The following is a 20,146-nucleotide window of genomic DNA, read 5'->3' as shown; positions in this document are numbered from 1 at the left end:
AGACGTCGGGGCCGGTGAGGAAAACTGTGCAGTCCCTGGCGAGGCTGGCGGCCAAGCGGGTAAGCGTGGCTGATTCAGTGAAGACAACTGCGGAGGTCGACATGAGCTTCTGGAGGTGCAGGTAGCGTACGAAGAGCTGCTCGCAGCTGAGCAGCACGTAGATCAGGAGCCGCTTTCGTAGCCTCTGATTGTTCAGGTGACTCATGCCAAGTTCGGTGGGGGGCTCCTGCCAGCTGCACTTTAGCTCGTCCAGGATGACCTCGGTGAAACGGAGCCGTACCTTGTGAGGCGCCCGCGCCTCCAGGCCGCTTTTGGTCAGCCGCTCGGCTACCTGGCGGCAGACCAACTCCGCCGTTAGCCGTGGAACCGGTAAAGGCAGTAGCATCGGGACCTCCTGCGAGAGGTGCTCCTGAGACGCTGTGCGTGTCGTCCTGCGGGGGAAGAGCGACAACGGACGCAGCAACCGGTGGTAAATCCGCTGGAATTCGGGGTCCAGCTTATACGGCTCCATCTTAAGACGAGGCGGTGCCGACAGCGCCGGCGGCTCTAGCGGTTACTAAGGTAACGAGGGGCCAGCGGGCCCAAGTGCGCCTGCGCAATCCCTGCCCACCGTCGCGTGGATGCGGGAAGGAGCAGAGCCTTGCGTGCGCGCGCACCGGAAGGCGGGGCAAGGAGTGGCTTCCGGGGCTCCGCCTCCCCCTCCCACGGCGCGGCTCTGGGCTGGCTCTTCAGTTTCTGCCCTCGGGCGATAGCTGGATCCTGGATGGCTTCGGACTCGGAGGACCGCGGGACTGCCTGCACGGTGAGGGCCGAGGCCTCGTGTGGGAGCCTCGCAGGGCAGAGAACTTCGGCCCCTGGAGAGCGATCGTTAACTTGAGAATGAGGGAAGGAGCAGACACCTGGGCTGGGGCCTGGGGCCAGGGCTGGACTGGGGCCTGGGGCCAGGGCTGGACTGTGAGAGTAGCAGGACGCTTGGCGTTAATGTTACGGGGTGTTGCTCCTGGAATGATCGTGAGCGACAGTGAAGAAGGCGCTTGAGGAGGGGTCACATGGGGCGTTACTATAGGCCTTTAGGGGTGGTCCTAGGGGAGGTAGTGAAACAGGGTCACGCAAGAAGTTTCCCCAGCTCCTATCAGCCCGTCCCTGCCACCCTTGCAGCTGGAGTTCGCGGTGCAGATGACCTGTCAGAGCTGCGTGGACGCGGTGCGCACGTCCCTGCAAGGGATCGCAGGTAAGAACCAGATGAACTTTTGTGAAAGCAAACCGGAGACCTCGGGGAGGGGTTGGCAAATCTCTTAGGCCTACCCCGCTCCCGTTTACAGAAACAGAAATGAAAACCTGGAGAGAGGAAAGAATGTTCTCAGAGTCACACTGAGACCCAGAAATGGAGTCTAGTATGCAGGTCTCAGGCCTGCTCTGCCAGATTTTTCTACTGGCCCTAACTTCCTGCCTTTCTGGTGTCTTAACCTCAGGTGCCTGAAAAGTAAGGAGGTAGGCAGAGAGTAGTCTCCCTACAGGGTGTTCCCTGGAAAATAGACAGTTAGTTCTTGCTTGAAAAGCAGCATAATCTTGACAAAGCAAACAGCAGCCCTGGCCATGTTCTATCCAGGTAGCCCTGGATTTTTTTTTTCCCCCACACTGCCCGGTATGTGGAACTTTCCCAATCAGGTATCAAACCTGTGTTACCAGCAGTGGAAGTGCGGAGTCTCAACCACCGGACCATGAGGAAGGTCCTTGATCTGGCATGATCAGCAAGCTCTGAGAAGGCAAGGCCACCAACATGGCCTGGAGAACTGCCTGTCTTTGAGTCTGTTAAAGGTTTATTCAGTGATTCAGCAGGTATAGACCAGACCCTGGGAGCTTTTTAGGGAGAAGGGTTCACAAGAGTTTCAGGCACAGCCCCTGCCCTCAGGTAAAATGAGCACTTGAGCGTTGTGCTGGGAAGAGCAGTTCTTGAAGAACTCCTGCTTCTGAAGCTGAGACTGATGGCGCTTGGCTCTGTATCAGGCGGTTGTATGTCGCTGGCGTTAGGGGTATGTGTTCCAGAGTCAGACTGTTCAGATTCAAATCCCGCCTTTGCCATTTAATGGCACTAAGGCCTCATGCATGTTACTTTTTTTTTCTTTTTTTCCAAAATGGAAGTCTTAGACCTTTATCTTTTTTTTTTTTAATATTTATTTATCTGACTGCCTCAGATCTTTGTTGCAGCATGCAGAATTTTTCGTTGCGGCTCATTGGCTTAGTTGCTTTATGGCATGTGGAATCTTAGTTCCCTGACCAGGGATTGAACCCACGTCCCCTGCACTGGAAGGGGGATTCTTAACCACTGGACCCCCAGGGAAGTCCCACATGTTACTTTTTATGCCTGTTTCTTCAGGCATATGTGCAAGATAATGGAAGCTACCCCAGAAAATCATCAAGAAGAGTAAATTAGTTAATATGTGTAAAAGCACTTTAGAAAAGGACTTTGGCATATAGTGAGAGCCCATTGAATCTTAGGACCTGTGAGAGGAAGGGCTTATAGGGGGTAAGCTGGTTGGGCAGGGGAATGAGGGGACACGTCTTTGTTTAAAGTTATTCAAATTGGTTTACTTTGGGGTTCCATTTTCACTCAATATAGATTTTATGTATTTCTCATAGGCTTCTTCACTCATTAGTTCATCTAGTTCTGAAGGGTTACTGAATGTGATCTTGATCAGCCAACCATCTTCATAACAGCATCTGTTGACAAGTCCTGGATTTTCTGCAGGAGCTTCATTCATTTAAGTAACTTCTCCTGATGGAGGAGAACTAGCAGCTTTCACACTTTCTACAGCACCAGACTCCTCTTGTTTGTTCAATTTTGTCCCCACTCCAGGCAGACTATAGGAAATGACGTCTCCCAAAGCTTCCTGTGCAAATATGCTGATTCTCATTGTTCCAACACCGTTTCCTGTTGTTCGTCATGTGTGTTTGCCTGTGAATTTACGCATGGAGAACAGAGCGCCCAGGCGCTGTCTGCCCTCAGCCCCCAGAGTGCTCCATGGCGGCTCCCAGCGCCACTTTCACAGAGGGTAGAGATCCTAAAGCTGGGTTTGCTTAGACTGTGTGTTTGAGGGTGGTGGGTGAGGGTCCAAGAAAACCGAACCATTGCACTGTGAGTAGAGTGTTCTGACCACAGATTTCCAAGGCTGTTAGGCTCTCTACCTCCTGTAAAACATTCTTGCTGGGAAAGCAGACAGCTGGACTTCTGCTGAACATAGGGCAGTTTCTAGCTGTTAGCAGATTTCTTAGTGACCAGATAAAGACTTCCAGTGACTCTCTGTTTCCTAGCCTGGGTAACTGGAATCAGCTTGGCTTTCTCATGGGCTGGCTCCCCAGAATGCAGAGGAGAGAGAGAGATGGGTTGGTTGATTTGCTCTCTCCAGGAGGCCTGGGTTTGGGGACGAAGGCTCTGCTTTCCTCCTAGGGGTAAGTGGGAGGCCCTCCCAGCCCAAGGCTCACTCCCTTGAATCCTTATCATCACTACCCTAGAGCCCCCTATGGCCTTGTTTTTTCTCCCTCTCTGAGCTAAACAGATACGGGCCTGGCCACACTCCACACCAGCCAGACTGAACTGCTACTCTGCTAGGGAGCCAGCCCTCCTGGTTCAGACCCACGTCAAAAGTTCAGGAAATGTACAGTCACAGGGAGCTTCTCACCGGGGCCCTTCCCTTCCAATGCAGAAAAGCAGCTCTTAAGAGATGTCATTGCTCTGCTTAAAATCCTCAAACAGTAATAATATTGAGAGCTTCCCATAGGCCAGGCACTGTTCTAAGTGCTCTGTGTGAGATGACTCATTTAGGCCTTCAGTAGCCCTCTGAAATAGGTTGTATTATCATCTCCATTTGTAGATACAGAAGCTGAAAAGAAAACTCAACACAGAAAGGTTGAGTAAGTTGTCTTAAGGCCACACAGCTACTACATGGCAGACCCAGGATTTCAACTCCAGAGCCCATACCCTCAACCACGATACTCCGTGGCCTCTCCCAGCGGCCTCCCCTGCATTAAAATTAAATCCAGATTCTTTCCTGTTGTCTGCAGGGCTTTGTTTGATTGGTCTCCACTTGTACCTTCACATCTTATTCTTCTCTTTACTCCAGCTGCAGCCACTCTGGCCTTTCTCAGACACATAGATGTCGTTCCTGTCTCAGGGTCTTTGCCCAGACTGTGTCCTCTGCTGGAATGTTCTTCCCTGACTACATTCAGGCATTTGCTTCAAGGCTCAGAGAGACCTTCTGTCCCTCTGTATCTCACTGTGCGTGCTGTTCACTGAACCCATGGTAGGCAAGGTGCATGTAGGGAAGCTGGAAGAAAACTCAAGGAGCTGAAGGAACTGCAGACCTGTTTATTCTCTCCTGGCTGGTGCTGCAACTGTAGCAGCAGACATAAGATAACATAGCCTAACGTAACATAACCTCCCCAACAAGGACTTTCCAGTTGGAGCTTATGTATGCTTACAGAACAAAAGTAGCCCGTGGCCAAGCGAGTACCTTGTGACGCACGTGCGCAGTGCTGTTAGTGATCTCAGCTGTTACATAATCATTATTCACAAAAGGGCCTGACCACGCCATCTTGGCTAGTTTGCTTTTTCCCTGCACCTTCCTTGACCAAGCCTGTCTAAGTATTCATCCCCGAGTTGTTCCCTCAGACCTGCTTCATTGAGCACACATTGCACTACCCGAATCTCCCTGAGCGTGTGTTTGATATGCATGCTCCTGTCCTGGAATACATGCTGCTCTGTGGGGCAGGGACATCACCTGACTTGTTCCCTGCTGCATCCCTGCTGCCCTGAACAGGGCGCATGAGAGGTGCTTAGTGTACATTTGTTAAATGACTGAATAGGCATGTGAATCCCTTGCACTTCATGTTTCTTTGAGCCCTGGGAGCCTCAGACAGTCAGTCCTTTGGGGCCCAGTTCTACTTCCTGTGGGACGAAGGGACCAAACAGTCAGCTTTGGGGTTGGACCGGCTGCCTTCTGAGCTTTGTGATCTCGAGCCAGCTGCGTAACCCCCCTGCCTCATTTCACTTGCCCAAGGAGGACAGTATCACCATCCTGATGTGTGTAAAGCGGAGCACACAGTTTGTGGCATTCCCTAGAGGCTCAGGCCCCAGGAGTTCCCTGCCATTCTCCCTACAGCCCCTTGGCACCCAGAAGCACCTCTGGGTGAACCCAGAGCACCAAGGCTTCACGCCAGGTGGCCCAGTATGAGATGTTGTGTGAAGTGATGGCATTTGGGTTCTTTGGAGAATTTTCTTCTGGCAGAATTGCCCTGTACTTGCTGGGGAGCATATAGGTGTGTCTGTTTACAAATCCGGCCCCTCCCCCAACCGATGCGGCTGGGATCTATGGACGCAAGCCCATGGGACCTTTTGTAACACAGGCCAGATAGTCCTGCCTCTTGGATGCTGCCTCTTCCCAGTACCATTTCCGTGTTGCTTCGAGTTGGAGGGAATCTGAACAGCTGACGTTCCTTGTCTGTGCCTCAGGGATGATTATACCCTTGCTGGCAGGGGAGAGAGGGAAACCAAGGATGGAGGGAAGTTGGATGGCTTAGCCTTCAGTCCACAGAGCGCTGGCTCAGCAGAGGGAAATGCCTCGTTTAACCTGCGTTTGCTGGGCTGCCCAGGGCTCCTGGCTCCGGTGGGCTTTACTCTCACCCAGAACAGCAAACACACTAAGATCAGAGCAGGATGTTTGTAAGCTCCACAGGTGAGGTCAATGTTCAGAGTTCCCAACCATCCCCTGTATTCTGGTTCAGAATTCAAATGTCCTCTTGAAAGGTTTGTGAGCCCTGAAGATCTGAATGGAAGAGAAGCCCTTTCTTGTCCTTCTCTTGGCCCGACAGCCCTCTAAGCTGAGTGTGTGTCAGAATCACCCTGCAGGCTGTGTGCACAGCAGGGTGACTCAGGGATTTGGAGGGCAGTTGAGAGCCACTGACTTTTGAACCTGACACTTGTGGGCCACACAGAGGATTGCAGTCCACACAGCTTGAGTTATGTGGGGGAAGTGGGAGCTGCCGCAGGAGGACGGGGGAGGGGGCCCCAAAGCTGGAGGCTGGAGCTGCTTCTCAGGGTGAGCAGTGTCCAGGCGAAGTGCTTGGAAGCTGGAGCTAGGCTGCCTGGGATGAGTTCGAGTCCCTCCATTTACTACAGTGCAGTGAGTTTGAGCAAGATCTGGGAGTTGGTGATGGACAGGGAGACCTGGCGTGCTGAAACATGGGGTCTCAAAGAGTTGGACATGACTGAACTGAACTGAACTTGGAGCGTTCTTAACTGAACTTGAAGTTCTTAACTTCGCTGTGGCTCAGTTTTCTCACCTGTAAAGTGGGGATAACAGTGCTCAACTCCTAAGGTTACTTGTGTTAATACAGGTACAGTATGAGAAAGCCCACAGTGCATGCTCAGTGAATGTTAGCTTTCATAATGATGGTGATAGCCCCATCTTTTTTTTTAATGTGTGCCGGCTTTATTGAGATATAATTCCTGTGTTATAAAATTCATCCATTAAAGTATACAATTCAGTGGTTTTTAGTATATTCACAGAGTTGTGCAGCCATTACCACTATCAATTTTTGTATTTCATCACCTCATGAAGAAAGTGTACCCTTCAGGGGCTTCCCTGGTGGTGCAGGGGTTAAGAATCTGCCTGACAATGCAGGGGACACGGGTTCAGTCCCTGTGGGAAGATCCCACATGCCACTTAGCAACTAAGCCCATGAGCCACAACTATTGAGACAACGTTCTGCAGTTACTAAAGCCCAGGTGCCTACAGCTCGCGATTACCTGAAGCCCAGATACATAGAGCCTGCATTTCACAAGTGCAGCCGCTGCAATGCACCACGCCTGTGCGCCACGACTAGAGAGCGGTCCCTCTCACTACAACGAGTGAAAGCCCGAGCGCAGCACTGAAGACCCAGTACAGCCAAAAATACAATAAATAAATCTTAAAAAAAAAAGAAATTATACCCTTCGACTATCACCCTCCTGTTCTCCTGCCCCCTCATCTACTTTCAGTCTCTGTAGATTTACCCATTCTGGATATTTCATCCACAGTGACATCATCCAATATGTAGTCTTGGTAACTGGCTTTCACTTAATGTTTTTAAGGTTCATCCACATCACGGCAGGTATCAGTGCTTCATTCCTTTTTATGGCTGAACGTCTACCATCGTATGGCTGTACATTTGGTTTATTCATTCATCATTTGATGGGCTTTTGAGTTGTTTTCACCTTTTGACTATCATGAATATTGTGACTATGGATAGCCAACTCTTTTTTTAAGATTTATTTTTTGGCTGTGGTGGGTCTTTGTTGCTGCCTGCAGGCTTTCTCTAGTTGCAATGAGTGTGGGCTACTCTTTCTTGTGGTACTTGGGCTTCTTATTGCAGAGGCTTCTCTTGTTGCAGAGCATAGGCTCTAGGTGCTTGGGCTTCAGCAGTTGGAGCACGTGGGCTCAGTAGTCGTGGCACAGAGGCTTAGTTGCTCTGCGGCATGTGGGATCCTCCCAGACCAGGGACCAAGCCAGTGTACCTTGCATTGAAGGCATATTCTTAACTACTGGACCACCAGGGAAGCCTGATAGCCCACTTTTATGTAAACATTTTTTCATCATTTATTTTTTCAAAATTGAAGTACAGTTGATTTATGATATTGTGTTCAAATATTTTTAAAAGAACTATCTATGTTTCAAAGGGCTACCCAGGTGGCTCAGTGGGTAAAGAATCCACCTGCAATGCAGGAGATAGAGGAGATGCCAGTGCGATCCCTTGGGTTGGGAAGATCTTCTAGAGGAGGGCATGGCAACCCACTCCAGTATTCTTGCCTGGAGAATCCCATGGACAGAGGAGCCTGATGGGCCACAGTTCATAGGGTTGCAAAGAGTTGGACACAAATGAAGTGACTGAGCATGATCACATGCATCTATGCTTCAAACATAGATGAATAACTCTTGGCACAAAATAAGAACTCACAACAGTCCTGGGGGCAATGTGACTTTATCCTCACTTTGTAAAGAAACAAGCTCAGAGAGTTTAAGGGCCTGGACTTCCCTGGGGGTCCAGTGGCTAAGATTTGAATCTTCCACTGCAGGACCTGAGGGTTTGATCCCTGATTGGGCAGCTAAGACCCCATATGCTGCTTGGCACAGCCGGGAAAATAAAAGAGAGAGGTTAAGGGCCTTACAGCTAGAAGGCGGCTTCAGAGCTTGCCTCTGGCCACAAAAAGGTGATGAAGATGGAGATGGTGAATCACCGTCTGTTTCTTTCTTCCCTGCTCCCAGCAGAGGGGTGCTAGCCCTCTGCTGCCCTCTGCCCCCTGTCTTCTAGGCATCCAAAGTGTGGAGGTGCAGTTGGAGAACCAGATGGTCCTGGTGCAGACCACCCTGCCCAGCCAGGAGGTGCAGGCCCTTCTAGAAGGCACTGGGAGGCAGGCGGTCCTCAAGGGCATGGGCAGTGGCCTGTTGCGTGAGTAACCACTATGGCCTTGGACTCTCTGGGAGGGAGGTGGCCTGGGTGTGGTACAGCTCTAACCAACCATAGGATCTGGGGGCTTTGGGTTGGAGAGGCTTCGGGGACCATGTGAAGGTTACATGGGGCTCTCTCCCTGCCCTTTCCAAGCTGATGAACGGGTGGGGCTGGGTGAGGTGGCAAGCCAGCCCTGGTGTCTGATACCTTACAGAGAATTTAGGGGCAGCCGTGGCCATTCTCGGGGGGCCTGGCCCTGTGCAGGGAGTGGTGCGCTTCCTGCAGCTGACCCCTGAGCGCTGCCTAATCGAGGGGACCATTGATGGCCTGCAGCCTGGGCTGCATGGACTCCACGTCCATCAGTTCGGGGACCTCACGAGGAACTGCAACAGGTGAGTCCTCTGGAACCTCCCTGGAGCATCCTCATTGCCCTGGTTGTGCACCCACTGTGCACAGGGGGCTATACTCAGCTTTTTACACATACATTCACATATGGTCCTCACAAGTACCCTGGGAGGCGTATACACACAAGCCCAGTCTACACATGAGAAAACTGAGGCTCAGAAAGGTTACATGACTTGTCAAAAGCCCTAGAGCATGTTAATGACAGAGTGGGAATTTGAACCAAAATCTGACCTTGACACTCCTGCTCCTAGCTCCCAAATGGAAGGTGACTCCTGAACATGGGAGGATCAGTTCTCCGCGAGTGTCATGGTGTTTATCATGCTGCAATTAGTATTTACTCACCCATGTTTACCCTGGAGGCCTGCTGAGGACAGGTCCCATGACTGATTCTTCTTACTGATCTCAACCCAGAGCCTGGTACAGAGTGGGTCCATTTGTTGAATGAGTGGATGAATGAATGAATGAGTCAATGAATGGAACAAATGTAGTTAAAGTAAAAGGATGGATCACCTGGTCCGTGAGCTGTTTCACTGCCTACCTGCTATCTTTTCTTCTTAGCTGTGGGGACCACTTTAACCCTGATGGAATGTCCCATGGGGGCCCCCAGGACTCTGAACGGGTAAGTGTTGATCTTGGGCTGGGAGAGAACCCGAGATCTCAGAGGCAGGGCAGGCAGCTCTTGGAGCCTGAGAGTGTGATTCCATTTGGGGGGAGTCTTTCTCCCTCACTTTATTTTGTTTGGGTTAGAAACATTTATAGGCACTTCCTGTGCTCAAGGCCTGACCCCGTCTCACAGCCTGGCGAGGGAGACACTTAGAACTCTGTGGTTGCAGCATAGCCAGAACATCTTTGCAGGAGCCTCCGGGAGGCCCTGGGAACCCGGAGCAAGCTCCAGATCCAGTCCGAAGGGCACAGGCTGTGGGAGAGAGCTTCCCAGAGAAGGTGATGGTGTGGAAGTTAAAGGTTTTACCTTAAGTAAAACGGCTGTTCCTGGGACTTTCCTGGATGTCCAAGGGCTAAGATTCCGGGCTCCCAATGCAGGGGGCTTGGGTTCAATCCCGGTCAGGGAACCAGATCTCACATGCTGCAACTAAAAATCCCTCGTGCTGCAACTAAGACCTGGCACAGCCAAATAATAATAATTTTTTAAAAAGGCCATTCCTGACTCTGCAGCTCCTGGCCCTGGACTTTCATTTTACACCAGAGAATTGGCCCCCCTCGGCTATGAGTCACATGCCACCTTAATGATTTTTGCCTTATCTGAGTCCTTCTTGTTCTGCTAGTTACTCAATGTTTTGATTTAAACTGGCTGATTTTTTTTCCCCCTTAAGTAAATTTAATTTATTTTTAACATTTTAATCTATCACAGAACATGATTTCAAACATGTTCTGAAGTGGACAGACTAGGGTCCAAAACCCCTGTGTCCCTGTCACCCAGCTTTAACAGTTGCCAGCTTGTGGCCAGTCCCCATTCCATCTACACCCCTGGCCCTTCTCCATTATTTTGAAGAAAATCAAGACGTCATTCATGTAATTCAAGTAGATTTATTTTGAACAAGAAACGATACTGCCACAGAAACCAGTACTTCTAGCTCCAAGAGAAGGATCCTTGTAAAAATAAATCAGTGCAGACCTTAAAAGTGTCATCAGGGGAATTCCCTGACGGTCCAGTTGTTAGGACTCTACATTTCTGCTTCAGGGGGCATGGGTTCGATCCCTGGTTGGGGAACTAAGATCCTGCAAACCATTCAGTGTGACCAAAAAAGGAAAAACAGTGTCATTAAACACCTACGAGGGACTGCGGCCTGCTTATCTTTGTTAGAGTGCTTAGTGAATGTTAAGAGAGGTCCTGGGTGTTGTCCAGGAGGACCGCCTTCTCTCCTGGGGATATTTCTTTTTTTTTTTTTTTTACTTACTGGGCAGGGAGGGAGGGAAGGAGGGGAGCTTGGAGAAAGAAGAAGAAGGGGGAAAAAGAGCTCTGTCTCAGGAGGTGGTCCTCTGGGAGCGTGTGAGGTCAGGCTCAGCTTCACTCCTCGCTGACTCGATAGCTTTGCTCTCCTCCTCCTGCCACCTGGGGATATTTCTTAATGGCCCATCGACATACGCCTAATTCCATCTCTTCCACTTGTGGTGGTGTGTTCCCTCCTTGCGAATTCAGTACCAGGGCAAACAAGTGAAAATGTGGTGTGTGTTTCTTAATTCATGTAAGTGATAATTCTCTCTTTTTTGGACTTCTGACTGCTCTGTTACATTTCTAACAGTCAAAAGTTTTTACTTCTCACCCGCCACCCCCTAGGGAGCTGAGGAAGCCTTTCTATGGGGTCCATTGCATAGCGCCATGCTTGTGTTCCCTGCGTCAGTTATCTATTGCTGAGAATCAAATTACTTTAAACATAAGAGTTTTGGTTTTTTGTTAGTGGCGCGAGGCTTGCAGGATCTTAATTCCCCAACCAGGGATTAAACTGGGGCCCTTGGCAGTGAAAGCACCAAGTCCTAACCACTGGACCGCCAGGGACTCCCCAAATTTAGGGGTTTAAAACAGCAAGCATTTGTCATCTCACAGTTTCTCTGGGGCAGGAATCTGGACACAGCCTAGTTGGAGCTTCTGGCTGAGTGTCTCTCAAGGCCTGATTTGGGGAAGACCCACTTCCACACTTGTGCATGTTGCTATTGGCAGGCCTCGCTGGGTGTCGGCCAGAGACCTCAGTCCTGTGCCCCATGAGCCTTTCCCTAGGGCAGCACACAGCACTGCAGCTGCCTGTCCTCAGAGCCAGAGAGAGAAGGCGTCCAAGACCCCAGCCACACTCCTTTTGAAACCTCAGCTCGGAGGTGATGCCTGGTCCAGCCCACACTCAGCAGGTGTGAATCCGGGGGCGCTCCTTCAAGGCTGTCTTCCTCATGAGCCTTGAAAGGTGCTGAGCAGGTGAAGTGGGGAGAGTGGGAGCAGAGGTTCAGCACGGGGCCGCCCCACAGAGCGAGCCCCGGAGGCATGAACCCTCGAGACTGGGTTCTGGGAGGAAGTGGAGTTTCGAAGGGCAAGAGACTACCTTGCCTTGGCCTGGGCCTGCTAGGGGTAGGGCATCTGAAGGGTCTGGTGCCAGCTGCTCCATTGTACCCAAGCCCTTGTACAGACGGAGGAAAACTTGAGCAAGGGCTCCATAACCAAGCCACCATGGTGACTGGCATGTTCCTTTGGGATTTCAGCATCTGGTTTTGCCCAAATGGAAGTGAATTCAGTGAGGGGATTTATATCCAAGCCTGGTTGTCCCTTTGCACGTCTCCTAGCTGGTTTCCATGCTTCCTTCCGCCCTCCCCCTGCCCCGCTCCAGTCCTTCCCCTCCCTCTCCGTGCGCTGCATTTGAGAAATTGCTCCAAAGCATGGGGTAACCATGTCACACCCCTCCTGAAACCCTTCTTGGCTCCCCAGTCCCCGAGGGTACAGATCCCACGTGGCTGCGTGGTGTGACATTCGGTGCCACCACTGCCTGATGATACCTCTGAGCCACACACCGGGCGCTCGCATCCTCTGTCTGGTCCTATAAACTCCTCCCCATCCTTTACCTTCCCACCACAAAAGGCCCCAACACCAGGTGCAGCAAAAAGTGCCAGGTGTCGGCAACAGAGGTCCCCCAGGGAAACAAGATAAAGCAGAGGTGGCTCTTCTCGCCGCTTGCTCATCAGCCCCATCACGTGGCAACATCCTTTGTGACCAGCCCAAGGCAAGGCCATGAGTACCAGTCCATGTTGGCAGGGATCCTTCTGCCCAAAGTGTCAGGTTGGGGACGATTTATTTGCACAGATCCTACTGTGACTCTCCAGTAGTCTTGTCACAGGGAAGCACACTCACTGTTGTAACCCTGTGCTTTGCAGCCACTAGTCTGCTCCATGTCTGGCTCCCCACAGTGTTCCAGACCCCTGAGGGTGTTTGACCACGTACGCATCCCCAACCCCCAAATCCCACCTGGCAGAGGGTGTCTGACGTAGGAGGTGCTCAGTAGCTGTGTTGTTGTTATTTTAGTCACTAAGTCGAGACCGACTCTTTGTACAAACTGTAGCCCGCCAGGCTCCTCTGTCCATGGGATTTCCCAGGCAAGAATACTGGAATCAGTTGCCATTTCCTTCTCCAGGAGATCTTGCCAACCCAAGGATCGAACCCATTTCTCCTTCACTGGGAGGCAGATTCTTCACCACTGAGCCACCAGGGAAGCCCCCAGTAGCTGTGTTAGCACATTTTTATACCTTCAAGAGGAAAGGTGGGCAGAAACAGTCTTGGGGGCAGGATATGCCCTCTGCTCCTGTGTTTCTTCTCTCTGTTCCTGGAGGCTGGACATCAGGGAAGGGATGCTGGCTGCCTCTGATGGTCGAGAAGCCAAGCTTGGCCAACTTAAGTGCAGGGGAACTGCAGACTGCCAGGGGCTGACAGAGTCATCGGGAGGCTGGAGAACTGGGCTTACAAAGAAGCAGGAAGCATTCTGAGGCTGGGATGCACAATGGGCAGATGCCTCCTAGGGGAAAGCAGGCTGGGTAGTGGCGTGACTTCCTAGGAAGAGGGCCACTGGCTATGTCCAGTGTGCCATCACCCGACCCAGGATTTTAGTTCCAGGGGGAGAGAGTCCAGTTGCCTTCTGTGTGTCCTGGGCTGTCCCTTCATCCTACCAGACTGAACCTGTAGGAGGACACTGGTACCCTGGGGACGGGGAATCAGACACTGGGAAGCCAGAAGTCAGCTGCCGTGTCCCACATGCCCTCTTCCCCCGGCTCTCACTGCAGCACCGCGGAGACCTGGGGAATGTCCGTGCCGATGAGGATGGCCGAGCTGTCTTCAGGATTGAGGACGAGCAGCTGAAGGTGAGGTGGAGGAGAAGGCAGGGACCTTTCCTAACAGATCCAATGTCTGAGGCTGTTGTCTCCCCTCAAAGGTGTGGGATGTGATTGGCCGAAGCCTGGTCATCGATGAGGGAGAAGATGACCTGGGCCGGGGCGGGCATCCCTTGTCCAGGATCACAGGAAACTCAGGAGAGAGGTGAGTGCTCTGCCTGCGGTGTACACAGAGACCTGGAGGGTCCTGGTGGGTGCTCAGTTCGACCCCACGCTCTTCTGCAGGTTGGCCTGTGGCATCATCGCACGCTCTGCTGGCCTCTTCCAGAACCCCAAGCAGATCTGCTCCTGTGATGGCCTCACCATCTGGGAGGAGCGGGGCCGGCCCATCGCTGGCCAGGGACGGAAGGAGCCTGCCCAGCCCCCTGCCCACCTCTGAGCGCAGCCTCCGCCTCGGGTCTGTCACCGTCCTCCCTGCTGAGCACCGTCCACTTCCAGAGGGAGGCCCTGCTCACCCAGTCCTGGGAGAACCAGTGTGCAGGCTATGTTTGATCTCAAAGGGTTGCTTGCTCTTCCCTTGGCAAATTAAAGTTTTATTTTCACATGGAACTTTGCGTTTTGTCTGTGTCCCCTCCTCCCTTAATGGGCTTAGTAAACACAGTCCCTCTGCCTCTGTCCTCCCTGTTGAGGGCCACCTCTTGGCTTTGTAGGCAAAGAAAACTGGATTCAAATCCACACAGTTCTGGGACTACCCAGTGGTCCAGTGGTTAAGACTCCATGCTTCCACTGCAGGGGGCATGGTTTTGATTCCTGGTCAGGGAAGTTTGCATGCGCATGGAACGGCCAAAAAGAAAAGAAGAGAAAATCCACACAGTTCCTGAGGGCCACTTCCTTTTCCTCAGGGTAACAGCGAAAGACCATAGCAGACGTATTTCTGTTTGTGGCCTGACCCCTCTCCCTTCACTATGGCCAGTTGGAACCAAGATGGACACCTGACCCATTCAGGGCCTTGCTTTCCTGAAGAAATCAAAGCAGATCCAGCTTTAGTTTCCCCCTGAGCGTATGGGAGCTGTGGGTGGGCCTTTTCTCCCTGCCTTTGTCACTGTTCAGTCCCAAGTCATGTCTGACTCTTTGTGACCCCATGGACTGCAGCATGCCAGGTCTCCCCTGCCCTTCACTGTCTCCTGGAGTTTGCTCAGATTTATGTCCATTGAGTCGATGATGCTATCTGTGCATATCTATGCTATGATGCCGATGAGACAACAGCTATCTCATCCTCTGCAGCCCTCTTTTCCTTTTGCTGTCAATCTCTCAGCATCAGGGTCTTTTCCAATGAGTCGGCTCTTTGTATCAAGTGGCTAAAGTACTGGAGCTTGGTTCACTGATTCCCTAAGATGTTGATGTTCATGCTGGCCATCTGCTTGACCACATCCAATTTACCTTGATTCATGGACCTAACATTCCAGGTCCCTAGGCAATATTGTTCTTTACAGCATCAGACTTTCCTGTCACCACCAGACACATTCACAATTGAGCATTGTTTCCGCTTTGGCCCAGCCGCTTCATTCCTTCTCCCTGCCTTAGGGACTGAACATCAGAAAAAGCTGATTGATCTGCTGGGGAGGAGGAATAAGGCAGATTCACAGGAAGAACCTAAGAATCGCAGGAGAATGCCAGATGCTCCAGAGTCCCCAGTCTGGTCCTTCCCTGAGGCCAGCTACCTGGAAGTCAAGAGACAGTTCTGTATCCCTTCCAATGCATCACCACCTATTTTTTTAAAATCTGGCTTGAGTTGATTTCTTTATTCACGAGTAAAAGACTCTTAATTAATGGAATAAATAAAGTGCTTGGCACAGGGCCTGGCACACGGTAGGTTAAGGGAGCAGTGGTGGTGAATCTGAGGCTCCGTGGGGTGCCTAGAGGCAGACTGAGCCAAGCTCCTGTCTCACACAGATGGCCAACATCCAAGGACCGGTGTATGAGGCCAGGAACTCTGGGGCTCCCCACTCATCTGTTCTGCCCACCTGCCCCCACTGGACTGTGTCTCTCTTGCTTATCCATGACAAAGCTGCTTTCGTGCCCAGGTAGCTAGGCTGGCAGGGTGCAAACTTTGCCCCTTACACAGACTGCTTGGAGCTGGGTGGGTGGTTTCACAGTCTGTTGGCCTTGGCTTAGATGTGCCTGGCTCTGCTCCCATTCCCCAGGCCCTGCCTGTTTCCCCATCAAGGCTGCTGGCTCTGCCTCTAGCCCTGTTCTTTCTCAACAAATCTACATTGGTTGCTTTCCAGCTTTCTTTGGTTCCTGGGGAACCAAGTCCTTTTAAGCCTAGGCCCAGGCTGTGTTTCTCCACCTCAGAATCATTGCAGAATGTCCTCCTGGACTCTACCCACAGCCAACCCCTGGCCTCCTCTCACCTTCATCTGGAATTCTAGCTAGTTTCACCCATTTATGGCTAAGCTGCTCACCATCCCCTGCCACTCTGTTTCTACTCCTAAGGGATCAGTATTCCCATTAGCTTTTCTCTCCTTGAAATTCTCAGCTGTGTGGTTTTCAAACTTTGAACTTTGTTTTTAAATCACAGAATACTGTTCAAATACCTTGAAACCGCATCTGTAAAGCAGAAGTGGAACTACAACCAAAGCTGCTTAGTTGTGACTAAGCTCCCCCAAAGCCCTGGAGCTCTAGGGAGCACAGCTGGAAAGTGAAAGTGTTAATCAGTCATGTCTGACTCTCTGCAACCCCATGGACTGGCCGTCCAGGCTCCTCTGTCCATGGGATTCTCCAGGCAAGAATACTGGAGTGTGTTGCCATTTCCTTCTCCAGGGGATCTTCCCAAACCAGGGATTGATTCCCAAACCAATGCTCTCCTGCATTGCAGGCAGGTTCTTTACTGTCTGAGCCACCAGGGAGGCTTCCAACTTCCTGGTCCAGTTGGAAAATCTTTGCCAAATTCAGGCATTTTTGTGTTATCTCCCAACTTCTGCTGTGTTCACAAACCATCTGTTCTATCATTAACCAAATACTGTTCTTTAACTCACTTTTAAACTTACTTAAAAAGGAAAATTTACCCCAGGTGAGTGATTCTAATTTTAAAAAGACTGTGGGGTTCAAGTCCAAGTGGGGTTAAAGTTTGACCTCTTACCTTCTGAGATGGCCTGTACTCTGTGTGGGAAGTGTGTTTCTCTCTAAATAAATCCACTTCTTACCTCACAAAAAAGAAAAGAAAACTTAGTCATATTAGCTAATACCTATATAATGATGATTAAGTGCCAGGTTCTATCCTGAACACTTTACATGCGGTAATTCATTGAATCCTCATGACAAAACCACAAGGTAGATTCTGCTATATTTTCTTAATAAATAAATAAAATAATAATAATAAATCTTCTTTATTTTTCTTAGCCACACCTTACGGCTTATGGGATCTTAGCAATGAAAGGGTGGAGTCCTAACCAGTGGACCGCCAGGGAATTCCTAGTAGGTTCTGTTATTGTCCCAAGTTACAGATGAGAAAAGAGAAACACAGAGTGATTATGCAACTTGCCCAAGATCACACAGCTAGACATGGCCAGATCTAGATTCAGACCCAGGTACTCTGGCGTTAAGGCTATATTGGTTCTCATTATAAAGTATGAAAAGCAAGAGTCACTTGTTATAAGTTTGCAGGGAATTCCTTGGAGGTCCGGTGGTTAGGTCTGCCTGCCAATGCAGAAGAAGCAGGTTCAATCCCTGGGTTGGGAAGATCCCCTAGAGAAGGGAATGGCAACCCACTCCAGTATTCTTGCCTGGAGAATCCCATGAACAGAGGAGCCTGGAGGGCTACAGTCCACGGGGTCGAAAAGAGTCAAACAGGACTGAACAATTGAGCATGTATGCATCCGCATGTATAACGGATTCACTTTGCTGCACAGCACAAACTATTAATAATACAACATTATAAAGCAACTGAACTTCAATAAAAAAATTTTTAATGCCTTGTATGTGATTTTGAAGCACACTAAAGTTTGAGAACTACTAGTTGCAAGTTATAAAAACTGGTTAGCTCGGGATATTCCCTGGTGGTACAGTGATTAGGACTCGGCACTTTCACTGTCATGGCCCAGGTTCAATCCCTGGTTCAGGAACTAAGATCTTGCATGCCCTAGGGCACACCCACCCCCCTAAAAAAAAAATTGGAATGATGTGTTGCAGTAGAGGTCAGAACCATCCTCTAGCCCCCCAAATCTTCACCTCTAGTTTTTATTTACTGTAAAGAATTTTTCTAGTTACCGGGAATTGCTACTGCTGTTAGCTTTTTATTTATTTATGTGGTTGCTGCACTGGATTTATTTAGTTGGGGAACTTGGGATCTTTAGTTGTGACACATGGGATCTAGTTCCCTGACCAGGGATCGAACCCCAGCCCCTTGCTTTGTGAGCATGGCGTCTCAGCCACTGAACCATCAGGGAAGTCCCTTCCCCTCTAATTTAAATACATACAAGGCACCTATTTCCGAAAAGGACTTGAGGTGTCTTAGCCAGAGAGAAAGAGCAGATAATAACTAAAAATTCAGATGAGGGAAGCACCAATACAGAGAGAGGGCTCAGCTTTGAGGCAAAGAGGAAAGTGCTCTGGGTTCCTGGGTCTAATTGCTTAATAATACAACTAACAATATCAGCAGGATAGAATCCTGTCACTGTGTCTATTATGCATTTTAGTGGTTTTAGTGGACATGAAGAGACTGTGATTATGCTTTTTTGTCAAGTTACTGCGATTGGCTCATAATGGCCCTCCAGATTATCAGGTCTTAATCTCTGGATGCTATATTACCTTATTGGAGAAAAGGATCTTGGCAGATATGGCTGAATTACAGATTTTGAGATGAGGTTATCCTGGATGATCTGGATAGGCCCTAAATGTAAGCACCTGTATTCTTACAAGAAGGCCTAGCAAGTTGTTTTTTTTTTCCCCCCACTGCAGAGCATGTAGGATCTTAGCTCCCTGAGCAGAGATTGAACTCTCACCCCCTGCAATGGAAGTGTGGAGCCTTAACCATTAGACCACTAGGGAAGTCCTGAGAGAAATTTAATGATGTTGACCCTGGAGACTAGAGGGATTCCTAAGGATGCCAGCAACCACCGGAAGCTACAACAGCTGGAAGAAGCGAGCAATGGTTTCTCTCTTAGTCTTAAAGGAACAAGGCCCTGCTGACACTTGATTTCAGCCCAGTGCTACTAATTTTGGACTTTCAGCCTGCAGAACTGTGAAAGAATAGCTTTTTTGACATATAATTTATTTACTGGCTGTACTGGGTCTTCGTTGCCACATGGGCTTTTCTCTATCGCAGCGAGCGGGGGCTTCTCCTGCATGTTGCTGAGTGCTGTAGGGTGCATGGGCTCAGTGGTCACAGTCCCCAGCTTCTAGAGCACAGACTCAGTAGCTGTGGTTCATGGGCTTCGTTGCTCCTTGCTGTGTAGGATCTTCCCAGACTAGGGTCAAACCGGTGTCTCCCGCATTGTCAGGTGGATTCTTTAGCGCTGAGCCACCAGGAAGCCCTTGCCACATCACATTCTATTGTTTTAACCGACCCAGGTTTTGTTACAGCATCCACGGGAAACTAATACAGTTACTATTCAATCACATTAAAGTAACACACTTAAAGCCTAGTTTCCTTAAGGCTTTAACTCTACAAGGTTTATTGATCTGTTTATAAATCTAGTAAAATAAGAGTTATTATCTTCACCTTTTCTTTGATAAATGCTGGCAGACTACATTGGACTCCTAAAATCATACCCATTTGCAACTTAAATTCCCTCAAACTTTAAAAAAGTTGCATTTGTATATTTGTTTAATATTCTTAACTACCACAGACCCCTGACCTAAATGTAAACTTCACAACAAACTTCCTGATAAGTCTTATACAGTGAAATTACTCTATAACTGTTTACAGACTTAACAAAAATTATACATTTTAGCTAAAAATTGCAACCCACTGGTCATAACAAACACCCTCTTCCAACAACACAAGAGAAGACTCTGTGCATGGACATCACCAGATGGTCAACACCGAAATCAGATTGATTATATTCTTTGCAGCCAAAGATGGAGAAGCTCTATACAGTCAGCAAAAACAAGACCAGGAGGTGACTGTGGCTCAGACCATGAACTCCTTATTGCCAAATTCAGACTTAAATTGAAGAAAGTAGGGAAAACCACTAGACCATTCAGGTATGACCTAAATCAAATCCCTTATGATTCTAGAGTGGAAGTGAGAAATAGATTTAAGGGCCTAGATCTGATAGATGGACTGCCTGATGAACTATGGAATGAGGTTCATGACATTGTACATGAGACAGGGATCAAGACCATCCCCATGGAAAAGAAATGCAAAAAAGCAAAATGGCTGTCTGAGGTGGCCTTACAAATAGCTGTGAAAAGAACAGAAGCGAAAAGCAAAGGA

The 20,146-nt window shown here is 49.7% G+C and overlaps 2 protein-coding genes across 4 annotated transcripts in view; one reads left to right on the top strand and one right to left on the bottom strand.

The window, feature by feature from the left end:
* The window catches only part of CCDC87 (coiled-coil domain containing 87), a 3,246-nt gene extending 2,719 nt beyond the window's left edge, over nucleotides 1-527 (bottom strand). Inside the window, exon 1 of the mRNA XM_010837743.1 lies at nucleotides 1-527. This exon is cut by the window's left edge and continues 24 nt beyond it. Coding sequence (XP_010836045.1) covers nucleotides 1-511 — 511 coding nt within the window. The 5' untranslated portion in view covers nucleotides 512-527.
* A 125-nt stretch (nucleotides 528-652) lies between these two features.
* On the top strand, nucleotides 653-14,432 carry CCS (copper chaperone for superoxide dismutase). Of its 3 annotated transcripts, none has more exons than XM_010837740.1 (8): nucleotides 653-802; nucleotides 1,159-1,231; nucleotides 8,347-8,484; nucleotides 8,699-8,876; nucleotides 9,448-9,508; nucleotides 13,660-13,737; nucleotides 13,809-13,912; nucleotides 14,036-14,432. In XM_010837740.1, the coding sequence occupies exons 1-8, from the start codon at nucleotides 764-766 to the stop codon at nucleotides 14,415-14,417; spliced, it is 1,053 nt and encodes a 350-aa protein (XP_010836042.1). In that variant the 5' UTR covers nucleotides 653-763; the 3' UTR covers nucleotides 14,418-14,432. The 3 variants fall into 3 exon arrangements, with proteins under 3 accessions (XP_010836042.1, XP_010836043.1, XP_010836044.1); XM_010837741.1 differs by having other exon boundaries at nucleotides 13,993-14,316; XM_010837742.1 differs by lacking the exons at nucleotides 8,699-8,876; nucleotides 13,660-13,737; nucleotides 13,809-13,912; nucleotides 14,036-14,432 and adding exons at nucleotides 11,567-11,748; nucleotides 13,017-13,645 and having other exon boundaries at nucleotides 671-802.
* Nucleotides 14,433-20,146: the final 5,714 nt, after the last annotated feature.

This window comes from Bison bison, unplaced genomic scaffold (assembly GCF_000754665.1).
Source record: "Bison bison bison isolate TAMUID 2011002044 unplaced genomic scaffold, Bison_UMD1.0 scf7180017864080, whole genome shotgun sequence".
In the NCBI taxonomy this organism is placed as follows: domain Eukaryota; kingdom Metazoa; phylum Chordata; class Mammalia; order Artiodactyla; family Bovidae; genus Bison; species Bison bison.
This window is presented reverse-complemented; position numbering and strand designations above follow the sequence as displayed.

Coding starts and splice junctions, on each gene's coding strand:
- CCS (XM_010837740.1), top strand. CDS start 764: ATGGCTTCGGACTCGGAGGACCGCGGGACTGCCTGCACG. Junction 1,232..8,346: donor GTCCCTGCAAGGGATCGCAG/GTAAGAACCAGA, acceptor CCTGTCTTCTAG/GCATCCAAAGTGTGGAGGTG. Junction 8,485..8,698: donor CATGGGCAGTGGCCTGTTGC/GTGAGTAACCAC, acceptor GATACCTTACAG/AGAATTTAGGGGCAGCCGTG.